At 55.4% G+C, this 17,686-nt stretch overlaps 3 protein-coding genes across 3 annotated transcripts; 1 reads left to right on the top strand and 2 right to left on the bottom strand.

The window, feature by feature from the left end:
• Positions 1-2,368: 2,368 nt before the first annotated feature.
• Pth2 (parathyroid hormone 2) lies at positions 2,369-4,154 on the bottom strand. Its single transcript, XM_048791207.1, is given in 3 exon segments — positions 2,369-2,576; positions 2,907-3,073; positions 3,176-4,154. Coding segments are annotated over 2 exon segments (330 nt in total). The 5' UTR covers positions 3,071-3,073; positions 3,176-4,154; the 3' UTR covers positions 2,369-2,410.
• Positions 4,155-4,819: 665 nt separating this feature from the next.
• Gfy (golgi associated olfactory signaling regulator) lies at positions 4,820-7,530 on the top strand. The gene is made up of 2 exons (XM_048791220.1): positions 4,820-6,686; positions 7,040-7,530. The coding sequence occupies exons 1-2, from the start codon at positions 5,519-5,521 to the stop codon at positions 7,258-7,260; spliced, it is 1,389 nt and encodes a 462-aa protein (XP_048647177.1). The 5' UTR covers positions 4,820-5,518; the 3' UTR covers positions 7,261-7,530.
• A 125-nt stretch (positions 7,531-7,655) lies between these two features.
• Positions 7,656-13,923, bottom strand: Slc17a7 (solute carrier family 17 member 7). The gene is made up of 11 exons (XM_015496966.2): positions 13,671-13,923; positions 12,576-12,694; positions 12,221-12,335; positions 12,048-12,135; positions 11,760-11,846; positions 11,526-11,668; positions 10,791-10,940; positions 10,528-10,660; positions 9,785-9,895; positions 9,259-9,386; positions 7,656-9,042 (listed from the first exon to the last, which is right to left on the bottom strand). Exons 1-11 carry the CDS (start codon positions 13,782-13,784, stop codon positions 8,749-8,751), a joined length of 1,482 nt encoding a protein of 493 aa, XP_015352452.2. The 5' UTR covers positions 13,785-13,923; the 3' UTR covers positions 7,656-8,748.
• Positions 13,924-17,686: the final 3,763 nt, after the last annotated feature.

The following is a 17,686-nucleotide window of genomic DNA, read 5'->3' as shown; positions in this document are numbered from 1 at the left end:
TCCGTTTGCTGGGATTTAGTTTATTTATTTTTTTATTTTTGGTACTGGGGATTAAAAAAAAAAGATTTGCAGCCAGGGAAGGATTTGAAGCTGCTACAGTGTAGTGGAAAATAAAGAAGTGGGCAAGAACCCATGAAGGGCTTTGAACCTAACCTGAACTTCATTTCCAAGTGCCTGTGAAAGGGCATTGAGCAAGGGAAGGCAGAACCCACTCGGGAGAACTACCTGCCAGGGTCTGGAGAGGGGATGAATGAAGGAAGGGGTATGGCTGCAGGCAGGGAGGTGGGAGGAGTTGAGCTGTGGCCCACTTAGGAGAGAATGAGGCCTGAGCTGGGCTGGGCAGGTGGATGAAGAGGCAGGGAAGAGCAGAGAGAGGCAGGGCAGGAGGCATGGGGCTGGAAACTGACAGGCTGTGAAGGAGGGTGAAGAGAGAAGGATCAAGGACAGCACCCAGGGTCTGGTCCAGGCCTGGTGGACAGTTGGGTCATTCCTAAGACAGGGAAAACCTTTGAGGAGTAGTGGGTTTGGGGAAAGACCTCATTTGGTGCCTGGACCCTTGAGCCCTCAGTCCTGAGCTCCTGGTCTGGAGGAGGAGTCCAAATGTGATAGTAATCAAATCTGGGGATGGCTGAGTTTTCCTGGGAATGGAGTGGAGAGGGAAAGAGTTCCAGGTACTATTTTGTGAAAAGGCCTTTATTGCTAGGCAAGGGAACCAGGAGAAATCAGAGCATGGGAAGAGCCCAGACAGGTACCCAACTGCCAGGCTCTCAGGCAAACAGGAAGTTTTCTTGCCAGGTCATAAGATTAAAAGAGTAAATACATGTGCAGCACTAGAATGAGTGCCTGGCATCCTGGCCCTGTGGGGTACACCTGTAACCCCAGGGAGGGGCGGCTAAGGCAGAATCCCAAATTCAAGGTCAGCCCTGGCAATTTAGCTTCAATATTTTAAAAGGACTGGGGTGTAGCTCAGTGGTAGAGCACTGGAGGTCCTGGGTTGGATTATCAGTAATTGGGGAGTTGCTGGCATGCAGCAACTGCAGATTAACATTTTAACCCATTTCCTCCTGAGAGTAGTAGGGAGTCTAGACTTTAGACGCTGTGCAGTTTAGATTCCAGTTAACCTTCTGTCTCTTACTAGCTCTGACAACTTGGGGAAATTGCTCCTTTCAGTCTTGTTTCTTTATTTGTAAAATTAGGCCAACTTAGGCTGGGGGGTGTAGCTCAGTGGTACAGCGCTTGTCTGGAATGCGCGAAGCCAGGGGGGTTGGGGTGTCAACACCGGACCGTCGTAGGATTACGATTACCCTTGGTTTTTCGGTTGACTCAGATAAGCATAGTCCCGCCCCCACAGCCTGAGTAAGGGCCAATTGGGACTCCGACCGCCTCCCGGAAATACGAGTTTCCACAAGTCTGACAGCCCCGCCCCTCTTCCTGCACGCCAACTCTCGGCTCCACCCTCTTCTTCAGGCCAACCAGAGCCCGGTCCGCACGAGCTGTCTCGGCCCCTCCCCGCACCCCGCGCGGGTTCAGTGAGCTCCGCTAGCAGCCAGGAGTGAGTTGTCGGGTCTCCAACGAGGGGCGGAGCTGGAGGACGGTCAGGCCTCTGGGGGAGAGGTGGATTTTGGTTGTTTCTCCTTCACCTGGACCCAGGGGATCTTCCCCATCCACTATCCAACTCCCCGGAGACTGGCCCGGATAGTTTCCCAAGAAGGTCGCAATTCAGAAATCCAGAAGAAACTACTGGGAGCTGCTGCGAAAGGCAGCTAATTAATGACACTTTTCTAATAAAAGCGTTTTTCTGCGTGTCAGGCTGTGTTGAAGGCTTTTTTGGGGGGGTTTCATTTGATCCCAATGACAGATGAGGAAAAGGAGGTGCACAGAGCTTAAACCCTTCCCAATGACACAAAGCTAGTTTCAGGGGAGCCCGGGCTCAGATGCCAGAGTCCGCGTTCTTTCCTCCGCGCCCAGGGAGAAGCCTAGAGGTGACCAGAGAGGGAAAGTGCGAAATTTGAGAGAAAATAAGAGCTGAAGGAGAGAAATGGAGACCCGAAGGAAAAGGAAGTCCTGAAAAGTAGAGCAGAGACAACGCAGGGAGGATGATTAAGAAGGGAAGATGAGTTTGAGAGGCAGAAAGAAGAGAAGAGGCGGAGGTCTGCACAAGGGTGGGAAAGCAGGAGGGTGAACAGGCGGGGACAGACACCCAGAGAGGAAAGAGACCCAGAGAAGGAGGCAGAGGGGACTGAGCTAGACACCCGAGTGGCCGACTCAGTGCTGCCCGCACGCTCTCACACACACACACGCGCACGCACACACACGCACACACACACACACACACACTCGGGTGGCGCTGGAAGGAGGCACAGGCGCGAGCTCTCCGCAGAATCTTTATTAATGTGGGTGGGCGGGGCGCTCAGGGCGCGTCCAGCAGCAGCAGCTTGTGCATGTACGAGTTCAGCCAGTGGCGGCGCTCGAGGGCGGCCAACAGCCTCGCGCGCTCTCGGAAGGCTGCGTCGTCCGCCAGCGCCAGGCTCCGCCGCAAGCAGTNGGTCTCCCTGCCCGCCCCCGTCCCCTCTCCTCTCAGTCGCTGTCTCTGTTTCTGTGGATCTGTCCCCCGCCACCCCTCCCCAGGTCGGAATCGCTCTTAGAATCCAGACCGAGTCCCACGCACTTGTCGGGCCCCAGCGCTCAGCGCACTACCTGGCAAAATAGAACCCAATAAGCGTTGCTCCAAGAAGGAATCCGTTTCCGCACCGAGTCTCTCTACACCTTTCTCGGAATCGGCCTTTGGGATCTCTTTCTCTTGCTGATTCTCGGTCCGCCCTCCCCCTAACATCCCCACCGCCCCTTCAGGCCAGTCTCTGTCCTCTCTCTGGGTTTCTTCGCCCGCTCCTGGGGTCTCTCCGCACGCCTCGGGTTCCCACCCCCTCCCAGGACCTCGCACCTACCTGAAGATCCCGGCAGGAGGCAGGGCCACACCTGAGGCAGTGCGGGTGCCCCAGGGCACAAGCAGCAACAGCAGCAGCAGCAGCCGCCGCACCCGGGGGCTCCTGGTCACCTGGCGGGTCTCCATCACCTGTGGAGGAGAGAGAAGGAAGAGCTCCTACAGTCTAACCCGGACCAGAACCCCGGACCCCATCCTCCCTTTACCCCCAACAACCTCCTGCAGGTCCCCTACCGCTCAGTGGGCTTGGGCAGCGACGCCGTAGCCCCCTTATATCTTTTCCACAGCCCCCGGCGGGAGTGACGCAGGCCGGGCTGGGGGCGCTCGGTCAATTCCCCCCACAGGCTCATTAGGAGCCGCCTGCGATAATGAGGAGCCCCGGGGTGGGGGCCTGGCCGCTTCCTTGGCGGCCACCAACTAATTGGGACCAGGAGCTGAGACCTGAGAAGAGGAAGGGGGAGAGACAGAGACACAGAGGTGGGCACAGGGTGGGTGTGTCAGAGGGATAAAAATAGAGACTGCAGAGGGACCATAGGAGCAGAAATCAGAGACACAGAAAGAGCCCGGGAAAACAAGAGAGAGGAGGAGAAACAGACAAATGGGAGAAACTGTCACAGGAAGGAAGGACAAAAAGGGTGACCGAGCAAGAAAGGAGGCAGCCGAGGAAGAGAGGCAGAGGAAGGAAACAAGAGAGAGACAGAGCCAGGCCCCTGTGGAAGGTGGAGGGGAAATGATCTCAGAGAGAAGGGAAGGAAAGATAGCAGTAGAGGGGCACAAGTTCAGAGACCCCCCAAGGGAGAGAGCAGACAGGGAGCAGGCCCCACAGTAGGGGGGGGGGGCGAGGCTGGAAGTACCAAAGTGCTTCACGTGGGACATGAGCATCTGAATCCCAGTTCCCCAGAGAGGACATATACAGAGCTTGGATTCTTAGGTCTATGATTGGATGGGACAGGGACCCTATTTCCTGACTTTGGGAAGGAATTGCTGGGGACCTGGATTCCTGAATCTGGGGAAGGAGGGAGCTGGAGGTCTGCATTCCTGGGTCTGATAGGAAGGAGATGGGGGCCCTGTCTCAGCGGGGTCAGGTAGGAAAGTACCAGGACCTAAATCCTTGGCTTTTGGGGGTTGGGCGAGGCAGAGGGCCAGACCCTTGGTTTCAAAGGGAAGGTAGTTTGGGTCACATCCTCCCCACATCACTCAGTCACTAACTCCCTTCTCCACTCAAAAGACACACACAAAAAAAAAACTATGTCCTTTATCTCTGTCCCTTTAAGAACCTAAGTGCTGTTGCTAGGTTCCCAGGATCCCCGGGGAGGGGGTCAGGTGCGTCACTGTGCACCTCTGGGACCCTAGCTCCTGCTGCCCCACCCAGAGTCATTCTGCAGCACTGACAGGTCTTTGCATCTAGCTCTGCTCACCTGCTGTTATCTTGGACACCGTTGAGCAGGTAAGAGACCCCAAGTGACCCTGTCCCATCCAGGCATCTGCTGCCTCCACCTGCACCTGACCACAGACCAATGAATGCATCTCTGTTCAGACCAGCCCCTGAAATGTGGAGATCCTAGCTCCATCCTTGATAAACAGGGAGACCCAAAGCTCCTGCCCCAAAGCTCCCCCCTGACCCAGCTGAGGAGTCCAGTCCTCCAGAGCCTATTTCTGGAGGGCCTAGGACTCAGAGCTCCCAAACTCCTTCTAACTGGGCCCAAGAGTTCCAGACCCCTATGTCCTTTCTCCCCCTATTCTCCAGCCCTGCAAGCCTTACTCCCTCAAATGTCTAGCATTTATTTATTTATTTATTTAATTTATTTTTATACCAGGGATTGAACCCAAGGATGCTTAACCACTGAGCCACATCCTCAGCCCATTTTTATTTTTTATTTTGAGACAGTCTCACTAGGTTGCTTAGGGCCTCCCTAAATTACTGAGACTGGCTTTGAACCTGCAATCCTCCTGCCTCAGGCTCCCAAATCTCTGGGATTACAGGTGTGTGCCACTACTCCAGGCTTGAACTTCCAGTCTTCTAATCTCTGGAAAGAACCGGGGATTTAAACGTTAGCGCCCTCACCCTGCAGTATCCAGGATCCTGAACCCCCATCAACCTTCTTGCCCAGAACCCAAATGTCTTCCTTCTCTCTCAGATCCCAGATTCCAGCCCAAAAGCTGTTCCTTGGGTTCCGTGTACACAATTGTTGAGTCAAGGAGCTCTGGAGGGTTTGTCCCCTGGGAGATCTGACACCCACCAAAGTTAAAGTGCAGGATGTATGGGGGCTTAGAGAGGTGTCATGTTTTTCCAGTTTTCTGGGACCTCTTAGAGAAACAGGTAAGGAAATTAACTACCACCCCCAAGAAGCCCAGCGCTTCTGTCTTCCTTAGCGACGGCGTTTACAGCCCTACAGCCTTTGGGGAGCTGCAATGGGGTTCTGCTCCTTTCCTTGGCACCAAGCAGGGCCCTAGAGGGACCGGGTCCACTTGGGAGCCAGTAGAAGTGGCCTCTGGGGAGTGGGTGGGGCTTGGGAGGCTTCGACCTTAACCCCTTCCTTCCTGCTCCTCCAACAGCTACAGGCATCTCCCAGAGCTATGAAATCTTTCAACCCGATCCTCTTCCTCCTCGTCTTCCTCCTGGCCCAGCTGGGTTCCAAGGCCACCCCCTCAGCCTCTCCACCTCTTGACTCTGACTTTAAGGGGATGGACCATCCCTCTGAGACCTCCCCTGGTGCTTCTGAAAATTCCACTAAAGATTGGCCTAACCCAGAATTCCCTGGGACTGTTTATCCTGAGCCCTCTGAGACCCCTAATACGGTTTCTCCTGAGACCTCCCCCTTCGACGTCACTGAGACTCTCAATCTTCACCTCCAAGAAACTTCATACCCCAAGTCCCCTGAGACCCCTAAGCCTGAATTACACACAACCTCAGTATCAGCTCCCCTGGATACCCCCAAAACTAACCCCTTCAAAGTGACGGAAACTTCTGAGACTCCCAAACCTGACCCGACTGGAAATCCACACCCAAGATCCCCTGAGACCCCCCAACCTAATTTCTCAGAAACTTCACACCCAGAATTTCCTGAGATCGAAAACACTGACCCTATACAGACTACACACCAAGAATTCCCAGAGAATCCTCAACTTAATACCACTGAAGTCTCACATGCTAAAACCCCTGAGGCCCCAAATCCTGACGCCACCAAGGCCCTTGATCCCAAATCTCTAGAAACCCAGGACACTGATACCACTGAGATCCCAAAGTCTGAATTTCCTGAAACAAGCCATCCTGACCCTACTGAAACCCCCCATCCAGAGTCCCTTGTGATCTACTCCAGCCCTACTGACATTCCTCAAACAGAGTCCCCCCCAACCCACTACCAAGATGCAACAGAGATCTCCACGACCTCTGAGCCTGAAACCTCCACTAGTCTTCACCCAGAAACGCTTATGGCCCTCGAGGGTGAAGTCACTGCCTTAAATGGACTGCACCTGAACCCCCCAGCAGAGACCCATACAGCCCCACAGCCTGACCTCTCTAAACTGCCCACCTCAGATTCTCCAGGGACCAGTGAGCTGAAGGCCCCTCAGAACTCTGGCCCTAAAGGGCCGGACACTCCTCCTCCCTCAGCCCGGATCACAGGTCCCCCAGTTTCTCAAGAGCTCCCCAATCAGCAGGCCCCTGCAACACCCCGACCTCAGAGACGCAGCCGAGGTGACAGAGTCAACACTATCATTGTGGTGGAGCGAGTGAAAGAGACCGGTGAGGGGCTGGGCCTGGACCCCCGAGTCTGAGGGAGGAGGCTGGGCCTGGACCCTGGGCCTGGGGGAGGAGGGCTGGGGCTGGACCCCAAGGTGGGAGGGAGGAGGCTGGGCCTCGACCCCCCGGGTCTGAGGGAGGAGGCTGGGCCTGGACCCTGGGTCTGAGGGAGGGGCTGGGCCTGGNGGTCTCCCTGCCCGCCCCCGTCCCCTCTCCTCTCAGTCGCTGTCTCTGTTTCTGTGGATCTGTCCCCCGCCACCCCTCCCCAGGTCGGAATCTCTCCGATCTCCTCATCGGCCCGAGGCCCAGGAGACCGACAGGCCCCGGTCGCCAGACCCCGTCCTCCGGGGGATGACCCCTCCCCTTTGCTTTCACAGTTTTGCATTTGGACACCCCGAAGGACCCCTACGACCTCTACTTTTATGCACCGGATGCCTGGGTCCCTTCACACATCGCCACCAAGCAGCCCCCTCCCACACCCCCACTACCACCCAAGCTGCCCCCGCCGCCACGCGGGGGTCGGCCCCAGCGCCTGGAGTCGCTGTCCCCGGCCACGCTCCCCAACAACTTCGTGTGAACCCCTTCCGGGCCCTCTCGGACCCGTGCGTTGCTAAGGGGAGGGAGAACCCAGAGGTCCTGTCCTCCTGGAAGGCTTGGCTGCTTAGTGGAGCTCCCCAGTAGAGGATCCGAGAAACAGAAAACGCTTTCGCTGATCTGAGAATCGGGCTGAGGCCGAATAAATCAGGTGTTCCCACAGCTTGAGACCTCCAACCTGCGTTCTGGGCGCCAGGGGCAGGGGTCAGAGTTGGCTGTGACTGAGGAAGAAGGGAGCAAGTTAGTGGCTGGTACTTTGGGATCTGAGAAGAGGGTACCTGGATCTGAGAGTGGAGGGCTGGGGCCTGGACCCCTGGGTCTGAGGGAGGAGGGCTGAGGGTCAAAATTCCTGTGACCTTACAACCCAGGACAACCGAGTCTGTACACCAAAGCATTTTATTGGAGTGGGGCAGGGCAGGATTTACAATCACAGAGTCAGACACCAAGACACGACCCTGCCCCAGGAAAAACACTCCTTTCCCCAGTCCCACTCCCTTTCCTGGGATTCTGTGACTTCTCCTACATATGTTCCCCAAATTCTAAACTGAAAGAGGGGTATCTGAGAGGGGAAGGATCCCAGACTTTAAGTCATTTAGCCCCTGAGGGACACAACAAATGGCCACTGAGAAACTTCGGGTAGTCTGATACCACCCAGGAGAATAAAGTGCAAGGAATTGGGGGAAGTGGGGGCATCTTGAAACCACCATGGGGAAGTTCAATGGTGGTGGCTTCAAACCATTGAATTAATAGACTAGAGCAGCCACTATTTAGACCTGAAAACTGTATCAGAAAAAGTGCACGGGGGAGGGGAGGAAGGCATGTTGTTAAAACTGCCATTTTGGTTGTTTCCCTGGACGTTGTGCAAAGCTAGGGAGAAGGTTGGTGAATTTGGTGCATCAGCAGAATCTGCTGGTGGTAGGGGGGAGGGGGGAGGGGTTGAAACCGCCGTTTTTCCCTCAGAAACGCTGGTGAGAATGAATCCCTGGAATGGCGGGGATGGGGAATTGGTAAACCAGCCTAGGAAATGCAGAAGAGTTAGGAGAGATTTGGAAATTCTAGAGGAGGACCTTGAACTTTTCTGGGGAGGGGGACTGAGGAATCTCAGGGATTAACCTGAGAGTCTCTGGGGTTAAAGGAAAGGAGGGGGTGCCTCAAAACCACAAGAGTAAGAGATTGAACTGTCGGTTCAAATAAAGCCCTGAAAGGAGAGATTTGAAACCACTGAGGCAGAACAAGTAGAGAAGGGAAACTTCAAGGGGAATTGGGTATTCTTGAAACTGCCAGTCTGCAGCTTCACTCCCCCTGAGAGGCAGTTGGGAAGGGAAGAGGTTTTGACAGCACTGGGGATAAGGGAAAGTGCTTCTTAGGCCTGGCAGGACAGAGAGGAGTGGGGTTCCTTGACACTGCCACTCAGGCCAGAGACATATGAAGTGGAGGTCCTGGAAACTGCCATTCAGTGGGAGGCACATAGTCAGTAGTCCCGGACAGGGGGTGGGGGCCTGGGAGGCTGAACCGTGCTGTGGGTTGCCCCATAGGAAGGAGGGGGAGCAGGGGGCGCTCCAGGGGGCTCCGCTTCATCCTCCATTTCACTTTCATCACTGCCAGCCAGCTGGTCATGGCCAACGAACCCACACTTCTCTTCACTCATCTCTTCGGGCTCTGCCCATGGCTGCTTCTCTCCAGAGGCAAAGACCCCATAGAAGATGACACCCCCATAGTGCACCAGGGAGGCAATTAGGAACACGTACTGCCACTCCTCCCGAGTCTGTATGTGGGACAACAGAGGATCAGGTCAAGTAAGAGGACAGACAGACAGGGATAGAGAGTGGACAAGGTGGGGGCTTTGGGGGGATAAGCAAAGAAAGGGGGGCTGAGGTTCTGAGAGCAGAAAGGGCAAGCAGTGGAGCCCCGGTGACACACGTGGTCAAGAAACAGCCAGGCATACATCTGGAGGGCAAGGGAGCCAGGTCTGCACACTGACCTTGTGCTTAGTCATGGCACCCACGATGATAGGGCACACCATGCCTGACAACGTGCCCACGCCGTTGGAAATGCCCATGAGGATGCTGGCATAGCGCGGAGCAATGTCCAGGTGGTTTACGTTGAACCCTGGCATGGAGGCAAGCCACGAGGCTTCACACCAGGACTCCCACGGGATGTCCCAGACCCCCAGGGCAACTTCCTCTCTTTTATGGGGGGGGGGGGCAGGATACCAGGAATTGAACCCAGGAATCACTTAATCACTGAGCCACATCCCCAGCCCATTTCATTTTCATTTTGAGACAGGGTCTCCATAAGTTGCTTAGGGCCTCATTAGTTGCTAAGGCTGGCTTTGAACTTCCTATCCTCCTGCCTCAGCCTCTGGAGCCACTGAACCCCACCCCCACCCCCCCCACACACACACTTTTTAGTCCACCTTTTGTAAGGCAGGAAGGTCCATTTCTGAGCCAGGAAGCTCCCTATATGTCTGACCAACACCCCACAAGCTGTGGATCTGCGGTTCTCACCAGAGATGGCGAAGCCACTGAAGCCCACTGCAAGGACCAGGAAGGAGATGGCCACGCCTTTGGAGTGCGAGTAGCCAACCACCAACAGCAGCGTGGCTTCCATGCCAAAGCCTAAGGAGGGCCGTGTCTCCTGAGTGCCCACCGAGGCGGGGTGCAGGCTGCCCCAGACCCCCTGCCCAGACCGGTTCCCATCCCAATCTTTCTCTGCATCCCAGATGGGTGACCTCTGTACTGGGCCCAGGATTTTTCTCTCATTCCTCCAGACCCAGGAGCAGGCCCCTGGTTTCCCAAGACCAGCCTTTGCCACAGTCCCCTAACTAAGCCACACCCGGAAGCTGCAAGATCTGAACCACATTTGTGCACCTTCATGCCCTCCCTCTGTCACTGCCCCCCAACACACACACACACACACACACACACTGTAGACAGCATGCCCCTGCAGATCCCTGCCAATCACTCATAGGCCCTAATGTCCTGCTCTGCCCAGTCACTTGAAGGCCCGCCCTTTCATACCCAGCTTGGTCTCGAACACCCTCCTTGCCCTTACACGCGCGGCCTCTGAGACTGGTGCATGAGAATCTGTTCCTCGCAGGCTTGCCTTCATCCCTCCAACCCCGCTATGCCAACCCCGTGCTGTCCCATTAACCGCGCCTTTGACTACGCCTTTAGGCCTCGCCCATCGCAGGACACCCACTCATTGTATTCGTCCGACCTCTCTCTGCTGCGAGGTCCAGACCACTCACCCCCGCAGTTCATCAACTTGCGCACGTTGGTGGTGGACATGATGCGGCGGCTCCGCAGGAAGTCCGCAATCTGACCCCCAATGGGCACGATGATAGTCATGACCAGATGGGGCAGCGCTGACACCAGGCCCACCTGCAGGAGCAGGTGTTGGGGTGCCGTCAGAGATTGCTGATCCGCTGTCTCTGCCTGCAGATGCTCCACCGGCTTCTCCCTGCCTGGGGATCCCTCTCTCACCCCCGCGGCGCCCTCCTCCTGGGCCTACCTTGCTGATCTCAAAGCCAAACACTTCTTCAAAGTACGCGGGCTGGGAGATGAGGAGCAGGTAGAAGGTCCAACTGCGGCAGAAGTTAGCCACGATGATGGCATAGACTGGCATAGACGTGAAGAAGCGCCTCCAGGGTGTGTTAAATTTCTGGGGGTTGGGGAATGGGAGAGGCCGCTAAGATGGAGACAGAGCTAGATGCTTCTCCGTGTCCCTCCAGTGACCCCACTACAGTCCCGTAGAGATCCGGGGATCCTGAACTCTAGGGATCTAAGGGCACTGGCCATCCTATTTCCCCATGGGGACCCCAAGGGATTTCAACCTCACCCCAATATTTCAGGGATGAAGGGGTGCATCCTGGCTCTCCGGTGGCCTCTCAGGTTCTCAGGTGTCAGCCCTATGAGACCCTCAGGGACCCATATACATTGAGCCCAGGAGTTTCTCTATTGGTCACCCCCCCTAAATCTAAATTCATCCACCCCAAGGACTAGCAAACCCCCCACCTTCGGATCCTCCTCCGGCTGCTTTGAACCCCACCTCACTAGCAGTTCCAATTCCACCCACCTCCCGACCTAACCCCGCCCCCAGCACCTGCTAATCCTGTCCTCCAGGGAGCGTAATGGGCTCCTAGATTCTAGTTTTTGTGTTCCAGTCCTGTCTCCTCAAGTCTACAGGAACCCGCCGTCACGTGCGAGCCCAGACATCCCTCCCCGCCCGCCCAGCTTGGCCCCGGACCGTAACAGGGTTCATGAGTTTGGCGCTCTCGCCGATAGCGTCCTCGATGTACTTGCGCTCCTCCTCGGAGATGCTGGGGTGCAGTGCAGGGGACTCATAGGAGACAAGCAACCAGAACAGATACCAGAAGATCCCGAAGCTGCCTGAAGGGGGTCAGGAGGGCATGGGAACGGGGTGACGACGGGCCCCGCTCCGCCCCAGAGCCACCTGGAACCAGGCGTCGGGGGCCCTCACCGTAGACGTAGAAAACAGAGCTCCATCCCGAATACTGCACCAAGACCCCGGCGAGGGGCATCGCGACCACCGCCCCAGCATAGGAACCTAAGGAAGAGGACGCTGGCTAGAAAATTGGTTCATCTTCCCTGGACTCAGGAATGTGGACCCTCGGACCTCGCCTTTCTGGGACCCCAAGGGATTTCAACCCTTAAATAGCGCAACTTAAAACAGCGGAAAGTCTGAAGGAAAGACCACACCCCTTCTCCCTCGGATGCAGGAATTGGGTCCTCAGCTCCTTTCTCTCACCGCAAAAGGCTGTCGTCGCCAGGCGACTCCGTTCTAAGGGAGGGGCCCATTTGCTCCAGATCCCGTGGCAGGCAGGGTATGTGACCCCCTAGGTAGGGGAAAAAAAAAAAACAAGGTCAATGAGAAGAGGCGGGGTCGGATGGGGGGCGGGGTCGTATGAGGCTGGGCTTTACCTCTACCAACCCCTGCAGGATCCTCACGAAGATGACACAGCCATAGTGGACGCGGGCAGCTGAAGGGATCAGCATGTTTAGAGTGGAGGTAGCCACAATGGCAAACCCGAAAACCCTGATGGGAAGGGTGGGAGAGAAAGATTTCTAGGATGCCCTCCCCGCCCATACCAGGCTAGGCCCTATGTTCACTAGAATCCCTGGTCCCACCTAATCCGTGATTCCCACCTTCCACGATCACAAGCCCTGCCCCAAACTCAGGCTCCTCCCATTTCCCTGGAGGCAGATCCCCAAGTTCAAGACACACTAACTCCTCTCAACTGTAGTTTCCAGCCACCTTGAGTCCCCACCACCATACCTGTTGGCTGCGAATTTTTGGCAGATAAATCCTCCAGGAATCTGAGTGACAATGTAGCCCCAGAAAAAGGAGCCGTGTATGAGGCCGACAGTCTCTGGATCCCAGCTGAACTGGGCTTTCTGCGGGCCAAAAGGCACATCAAACCAGCCGCCCTGCCCCAGGCCCTGCCCTCCACCAATTACCGTCCACAGAATTAGCCCCTTGGCCAATCAGCCGCAAGGATACCCTCCCACCCCCAAACACATGCCAATCAAATATCAGACCATCTTCTGCCAGTCGACTAACCGCTCTTCACGTTGCAAGGATGAGTACTACCACTTTAATAACGGGGCCCATTGCTGCCTAGAATGTTCCTTCCGCCGGCTTTCCTACCTCAGTACCCTTCCCTGAATGAATGTTTTAGGGCCCATAGCATGCGTGTGTCTCTCTACGTCTATTCATCTTATAAACTGTTTGTGGGATGACCTGGTTACGGTTTGGGCAGGGACAAGGAGCTGCTAAATTAGGCGTGGTCCTGATTGGAAGGAAACAAAAGGAGGACCTCTGGTAGGTAGTCCACAGTCCAAACCAGGATTTCCCCCTGCTGAGGCAGGGGCATGGCCTCTACCATAATGAACTTAAAATAGTGGAAAGTCTGAGTCGGGGCGAGGTTTTAGGACAGCCAGAGCAGATGGGACAGAACTTAGGGGGCAGCGGGACTTCAGAAAATACAGGATCAAGTTTAGGGAGGAATTTGAGATAGGCCTGGAATTAAGTAGATGTGAGCCAGGAACATGAGCGTGGGGCACAGGCGTGAACAAAATTACTGGTAGGTACGAAATGGAAAAGAGATAACACATAGGGGACCTAATGGTGGGACAGAGTCTATTTTTTGCAATCAGGGACCCAAAAGGGGGCAGAGCTTCATTTAGATCTGGGCGGAGCTTAGGAAGTGGAGAGACCTGAAGCCAGATTAGAGCTAAGGAGTGATACCGTCCAAGGCACTGAGGCTGTGGTTGGGAGGGGCGTGGCCTGGACCGAGTGTAAGTGAATGTGACGAACATGACGTCATCGGGGTGTGGGCAAGGTTAGCACCCGGGCTCCGCCCTGAGCTACCTGCACCACCACGTGACCCCCGCGGTGGGTCGTGCTGTTGTTGACCATGGAGACGATGGCCACGCCCAGGTTGCAGCGGATGCCAAAGCTGATGCAAAAGCCCAGACCGCTCATGATGGCGATAATGTAGCGGCGAGGGAGGCCAAAACAGGTGCAGTCCACAACCGGCGGGTCCCGCGTCTGCGTTGTCACCGGGCGCCCATCAGCACTCAACTCCAGTGTCTCCGCACCTTCCTGTCGCTTCTCCAGAAGGCTTTTGGGCAACAAGAATCAAAGACTCAGAAGTCCTCACCCCCAGCCCCCAACTCCCTGTGACACAGGAGTCCAGTGCAAAGGCTCCTGCTTTTGAGTACCAGAATTCTAAGCCCTCACCCCCTTCTTTGCTAGGAGTCCAAGTCCCTGGATCTCTTATCTCCCCGTGATCCAGGAATCTAGTCCCCATCTCCATCTTCCTTGAACCAGGAAATTGGATCCCCAACGCTCCCCTCCCTCAGGCTCAGGCATGAAGATTCTCGCCCTGTTAACCTCCAATACTGTCACCCCTCTCAACTCAGGACTTCTAGACCAAAGATCCCTTTGAGATCCAAGAGACTATGTCCCCAACATCCACTCCAGGGCCCAAATACTCTCCCAGCCCCCTCTTCCAGACCTCAGTCTATTTGAGGAAGCAGAGGTGCCAAGGAGAAACCTCAGCAAAGGTGTCAAAAGAACAGATGCTTCCCAGCTACCCCTGCCCTCCCCCTCGGCGGGCCCTTCCCTGCTTCCAGGCCCCAGGTGTGGGGCTGACACCCAGCTGACTCCACCACTGCCACCAGAATCCCATTGCCCGGAACAAGGGGGTGGGGAGAAGGCCAGCGGGCCCAGGAATCAGGCAGCCCAGCCTGGGCATCCCTGGGGGACCTGGAGTTCAGACTGTCAGCCTAGGGCATAGGGAGGGGGAATGGCGGGTGGTGTCCTGGCAGGGGACAGATGGCCCTGGTAGGGAGATTGGCTCATTCCCCAGCGTGATTCTCGCCCCCGCCCATTCTGGATCCAGGATTGAGTCTGTGATGATGGATAGGGCACTCGGAGGGCCGCCTCAAACCCAGAGAGAGGCTGCAGGGAAAAAAGAGATGCCTTGAGACAGGTGGGGAAGACCCAAAAGGAGCGGAATAGAGAGAGCCAGGTCAGAAACACAGGAGGAGGGAGAGAGAGGGAGAGTGTGGAGGACACACACCCCGAGAGGGGGCACAGAAACCCAGAGAGAGTGGGACAGAGGCCCAGAGAGAGGAGGCAGAGAGCCAGAGAGGAGGACAGATACACAGGGAGGAAGCAGGACAGAGGACATGGATGCCGAGGGAGGGGACAGACACTCCAAATGTTGAAAGATGGAGAAGGTAGGAGACACAGGCGAGGCGGGCTGGGGACTGATGTGTGAGGTGTGGCCCCTCTCTGAGGCGGGTAAGCAGCCAGGGTATCGGGCTGGATCCCAGGAAGGGGCTAGAACAGATGGAAGCGAGGGAGACTGGGACGGGGGAGGAAAGAACAGCCAGACGGTCTGGGGGGAGGGAAGTGGAAGAGATGAGAAAACACAGCCATGCTCCCATCCCGGAACTTAAGGAGGTGGGGAGGGGCTGGTAAGAACAGGAGAGGTCAGAAAGAGGGAAGAGTGGACAGACCTGGGGGGAAGAGGACTGAGACCCAGAGAGAGGAGACAGAGATCTGAGACAGGTGGAACTGGAACCCCTACAATGAATAATATGTAGGGACTCCCCTCAGGTACCCCCTGTTAGAACATGTCACCCAATGAGACTAGGTCTTGACCCATCTGGATATCAGATACTTGACCCTGAAATCCAAGGTGTGATTGCAGCCCCTGAAATGTGATATTCATGGTGTATATTGTGAGATATCAGATCTCAAACCAAGATTTTATAATTGGGGGTCTCAGTATTCCACATCTATAAAATGGGGGCAAGATTAGCAAGTTACTAAAGAGGGACTGACAAGGTGATGGTAACTGTTTAGAAGACCAGAAACGCAGACAACAGAACAGAGAGGGAAGAGTCTGGGTGGAGATCCCCCTCCTGTCTCTCTGGGTGTCTGTCCTCCACACATTCCCCTCTTTGGAGAGATGCCTCGACCTCAGGCATGGGGACTCAGCGATGAGGAGAAGCCACGTTTAAGAGGTAGTTGACCAAAATGGAGAGGAGGTCTCAATTGCCCTTTCTCAGGAATGCACTCTCTGTCTCCTTACGTCCTTTTGCTTTTATCTTCCCATTGTACTACAAGGAAAGTGAGGTTCAGAAAGCAGAATCAAGGTCATCACAAGAATAGCAATAGCAACGGGGGCTGGAGATGTGGCTCAGTGGTTAAGCACCCCTGGGTTCAATCCCCCCCCCAAAAAAAAAGAATAGCAATGGGGCCTGGTCCTTCTCAGCCCTCAGCTCCTTAGCTTTGCTCCAGCCAGTGTCTGACTCTCAGAAAGGAGGTATTCTGGCTCCTATCTCCCTGCATTCCCCTTCCTCCCATGTCCTTGTCCCAAGTCTGTCTGGGTACTGTCTGTTTCCTGGCCCAAGCATCCTCCACCCACTCTAGCATCACTCATCTCGAGGAAAATCTGCATCTTCTGTACCAGGCTGAGGAGGGAGACTAGACTGATCTGGGTTCAAATGACAGGTCTTGTACTCAGCCATTGACACCCCCACTCCCAAATGAACCTAGAAGATGACATGGGATGTTGTGTTAGAAGAGGCATTCTCCCCTCTTCTCCAGCCTTCAAAGGGAACCCTGGCTTTGGATGCAAATGTTCTTCTCTGCACCAACTAACTCCCTGCTCAGTGTCCTGGCCTGAGCTCTGAACTCTGGGGTCTCTGGGGACCAAGGAGGCAGTTCAGAGAGGTGAGGGTAAGGCAGAGATAGACTGAGAGAAACCCAGACACAGATGAGAAACTGAGAAGCACAGACTGAGAGAGGGGGCCTAAGGAGCACATCCCTCCTGCTGCCGCCCCCCCAGCCCCCTCCACCAGCACATCTCTCTCTCTCGCTCTCCTGACTTCGCACTGATGTATTTTGAGAAACTCGTGAAAGGAGGCGAGAAAAAGGGTGGGGAGGGGATGGAAAACTGGGAAAAAGAAGGAGTGAAGTGCTCTCAGCTCCCCCTCTACACCCCCCCCACACTGCGCCATCCCCCTGCCTCCTCCCTCTGTCCAGCCTTATTCCTGTCTCTCATGTTACTAAAGGGTGGGGTAACTCTGGAGCTAGGAGGTGATCTGCAGCAAGCAGGACTAATGTCAGACTTGAATGGCGTAGTGAGATGAACTGAGGATCAACCAAAGGTGGCACTGGGGCTGTGGGTCAAGGGCACAGGGTCTGAGGGCATGGGGGCAGAGGCACAGTGTTGAGGAGGCTGTCTCCTCCCTGCACTGTGGCCAGGTATTTTTAGGCTTCTCCGCAGCTGAGTAATTTCTCTGACTTGGAGCCAGAGCTGGGGTTGGGTGAGAGACTGCAGGGGATGTGTCTATACTACCCTGAGGGACACCCAGGTCACTGGAGTCACCACCCTGGATGGGAGGAAGTCCCTCTCAGCTCTAGCCTGTATCCTTTGGGAAGTCTGTCCTACCCAAGAAGCCTAATTTTTTGGACTGCAACTCTCTTCTCCCTCAGTGACCCAGGATACCCTGGCCTCTGCCCCCCCAGCTTAACCCCCGTCAAGGACAAGGACCTGTGGGCCCCAATCCGCTTTAGCTTCAGATTAAACTCCCCAAGAGACAGAAAGTGAGAAAGACATAGAAAGATGGAGAGACCCAGGGTGGGGAAATACAACTCAGAGAGGCAGGAAGCAGAGATCCAGATAAAGAGGAGACAGAATCCCAAAGAAGGTGGTACCATAGATTCAGTGAAGAGGAAAGACCCAGAGTCAGGTCCAGAGTCAGGAGTTTATGATAGAGACCTACTGACAGCAATGGTCAGAGAAGAGCCGGAGGAGCAAGCCCTGGGACTGGGATGGAGATCCAAAAAAAAAAAAAAAAAAAAAA

This window comes from Marmota marmota, unplaced genomic scaffold (assembly GCF_001458135.2).
Source record: "Marmota marmota marmota unplaced genomic scaffold, marMar, whole genome shotgun sequence".
NCBI lineage: Eukaryota > Metazoa > Chordata > Mammalia > Rodentia > Sciuridae > Marmota > Marmota marmota.
This window is presented reverse-complemented; position numbering and strand designations above follow the sequence as displayed.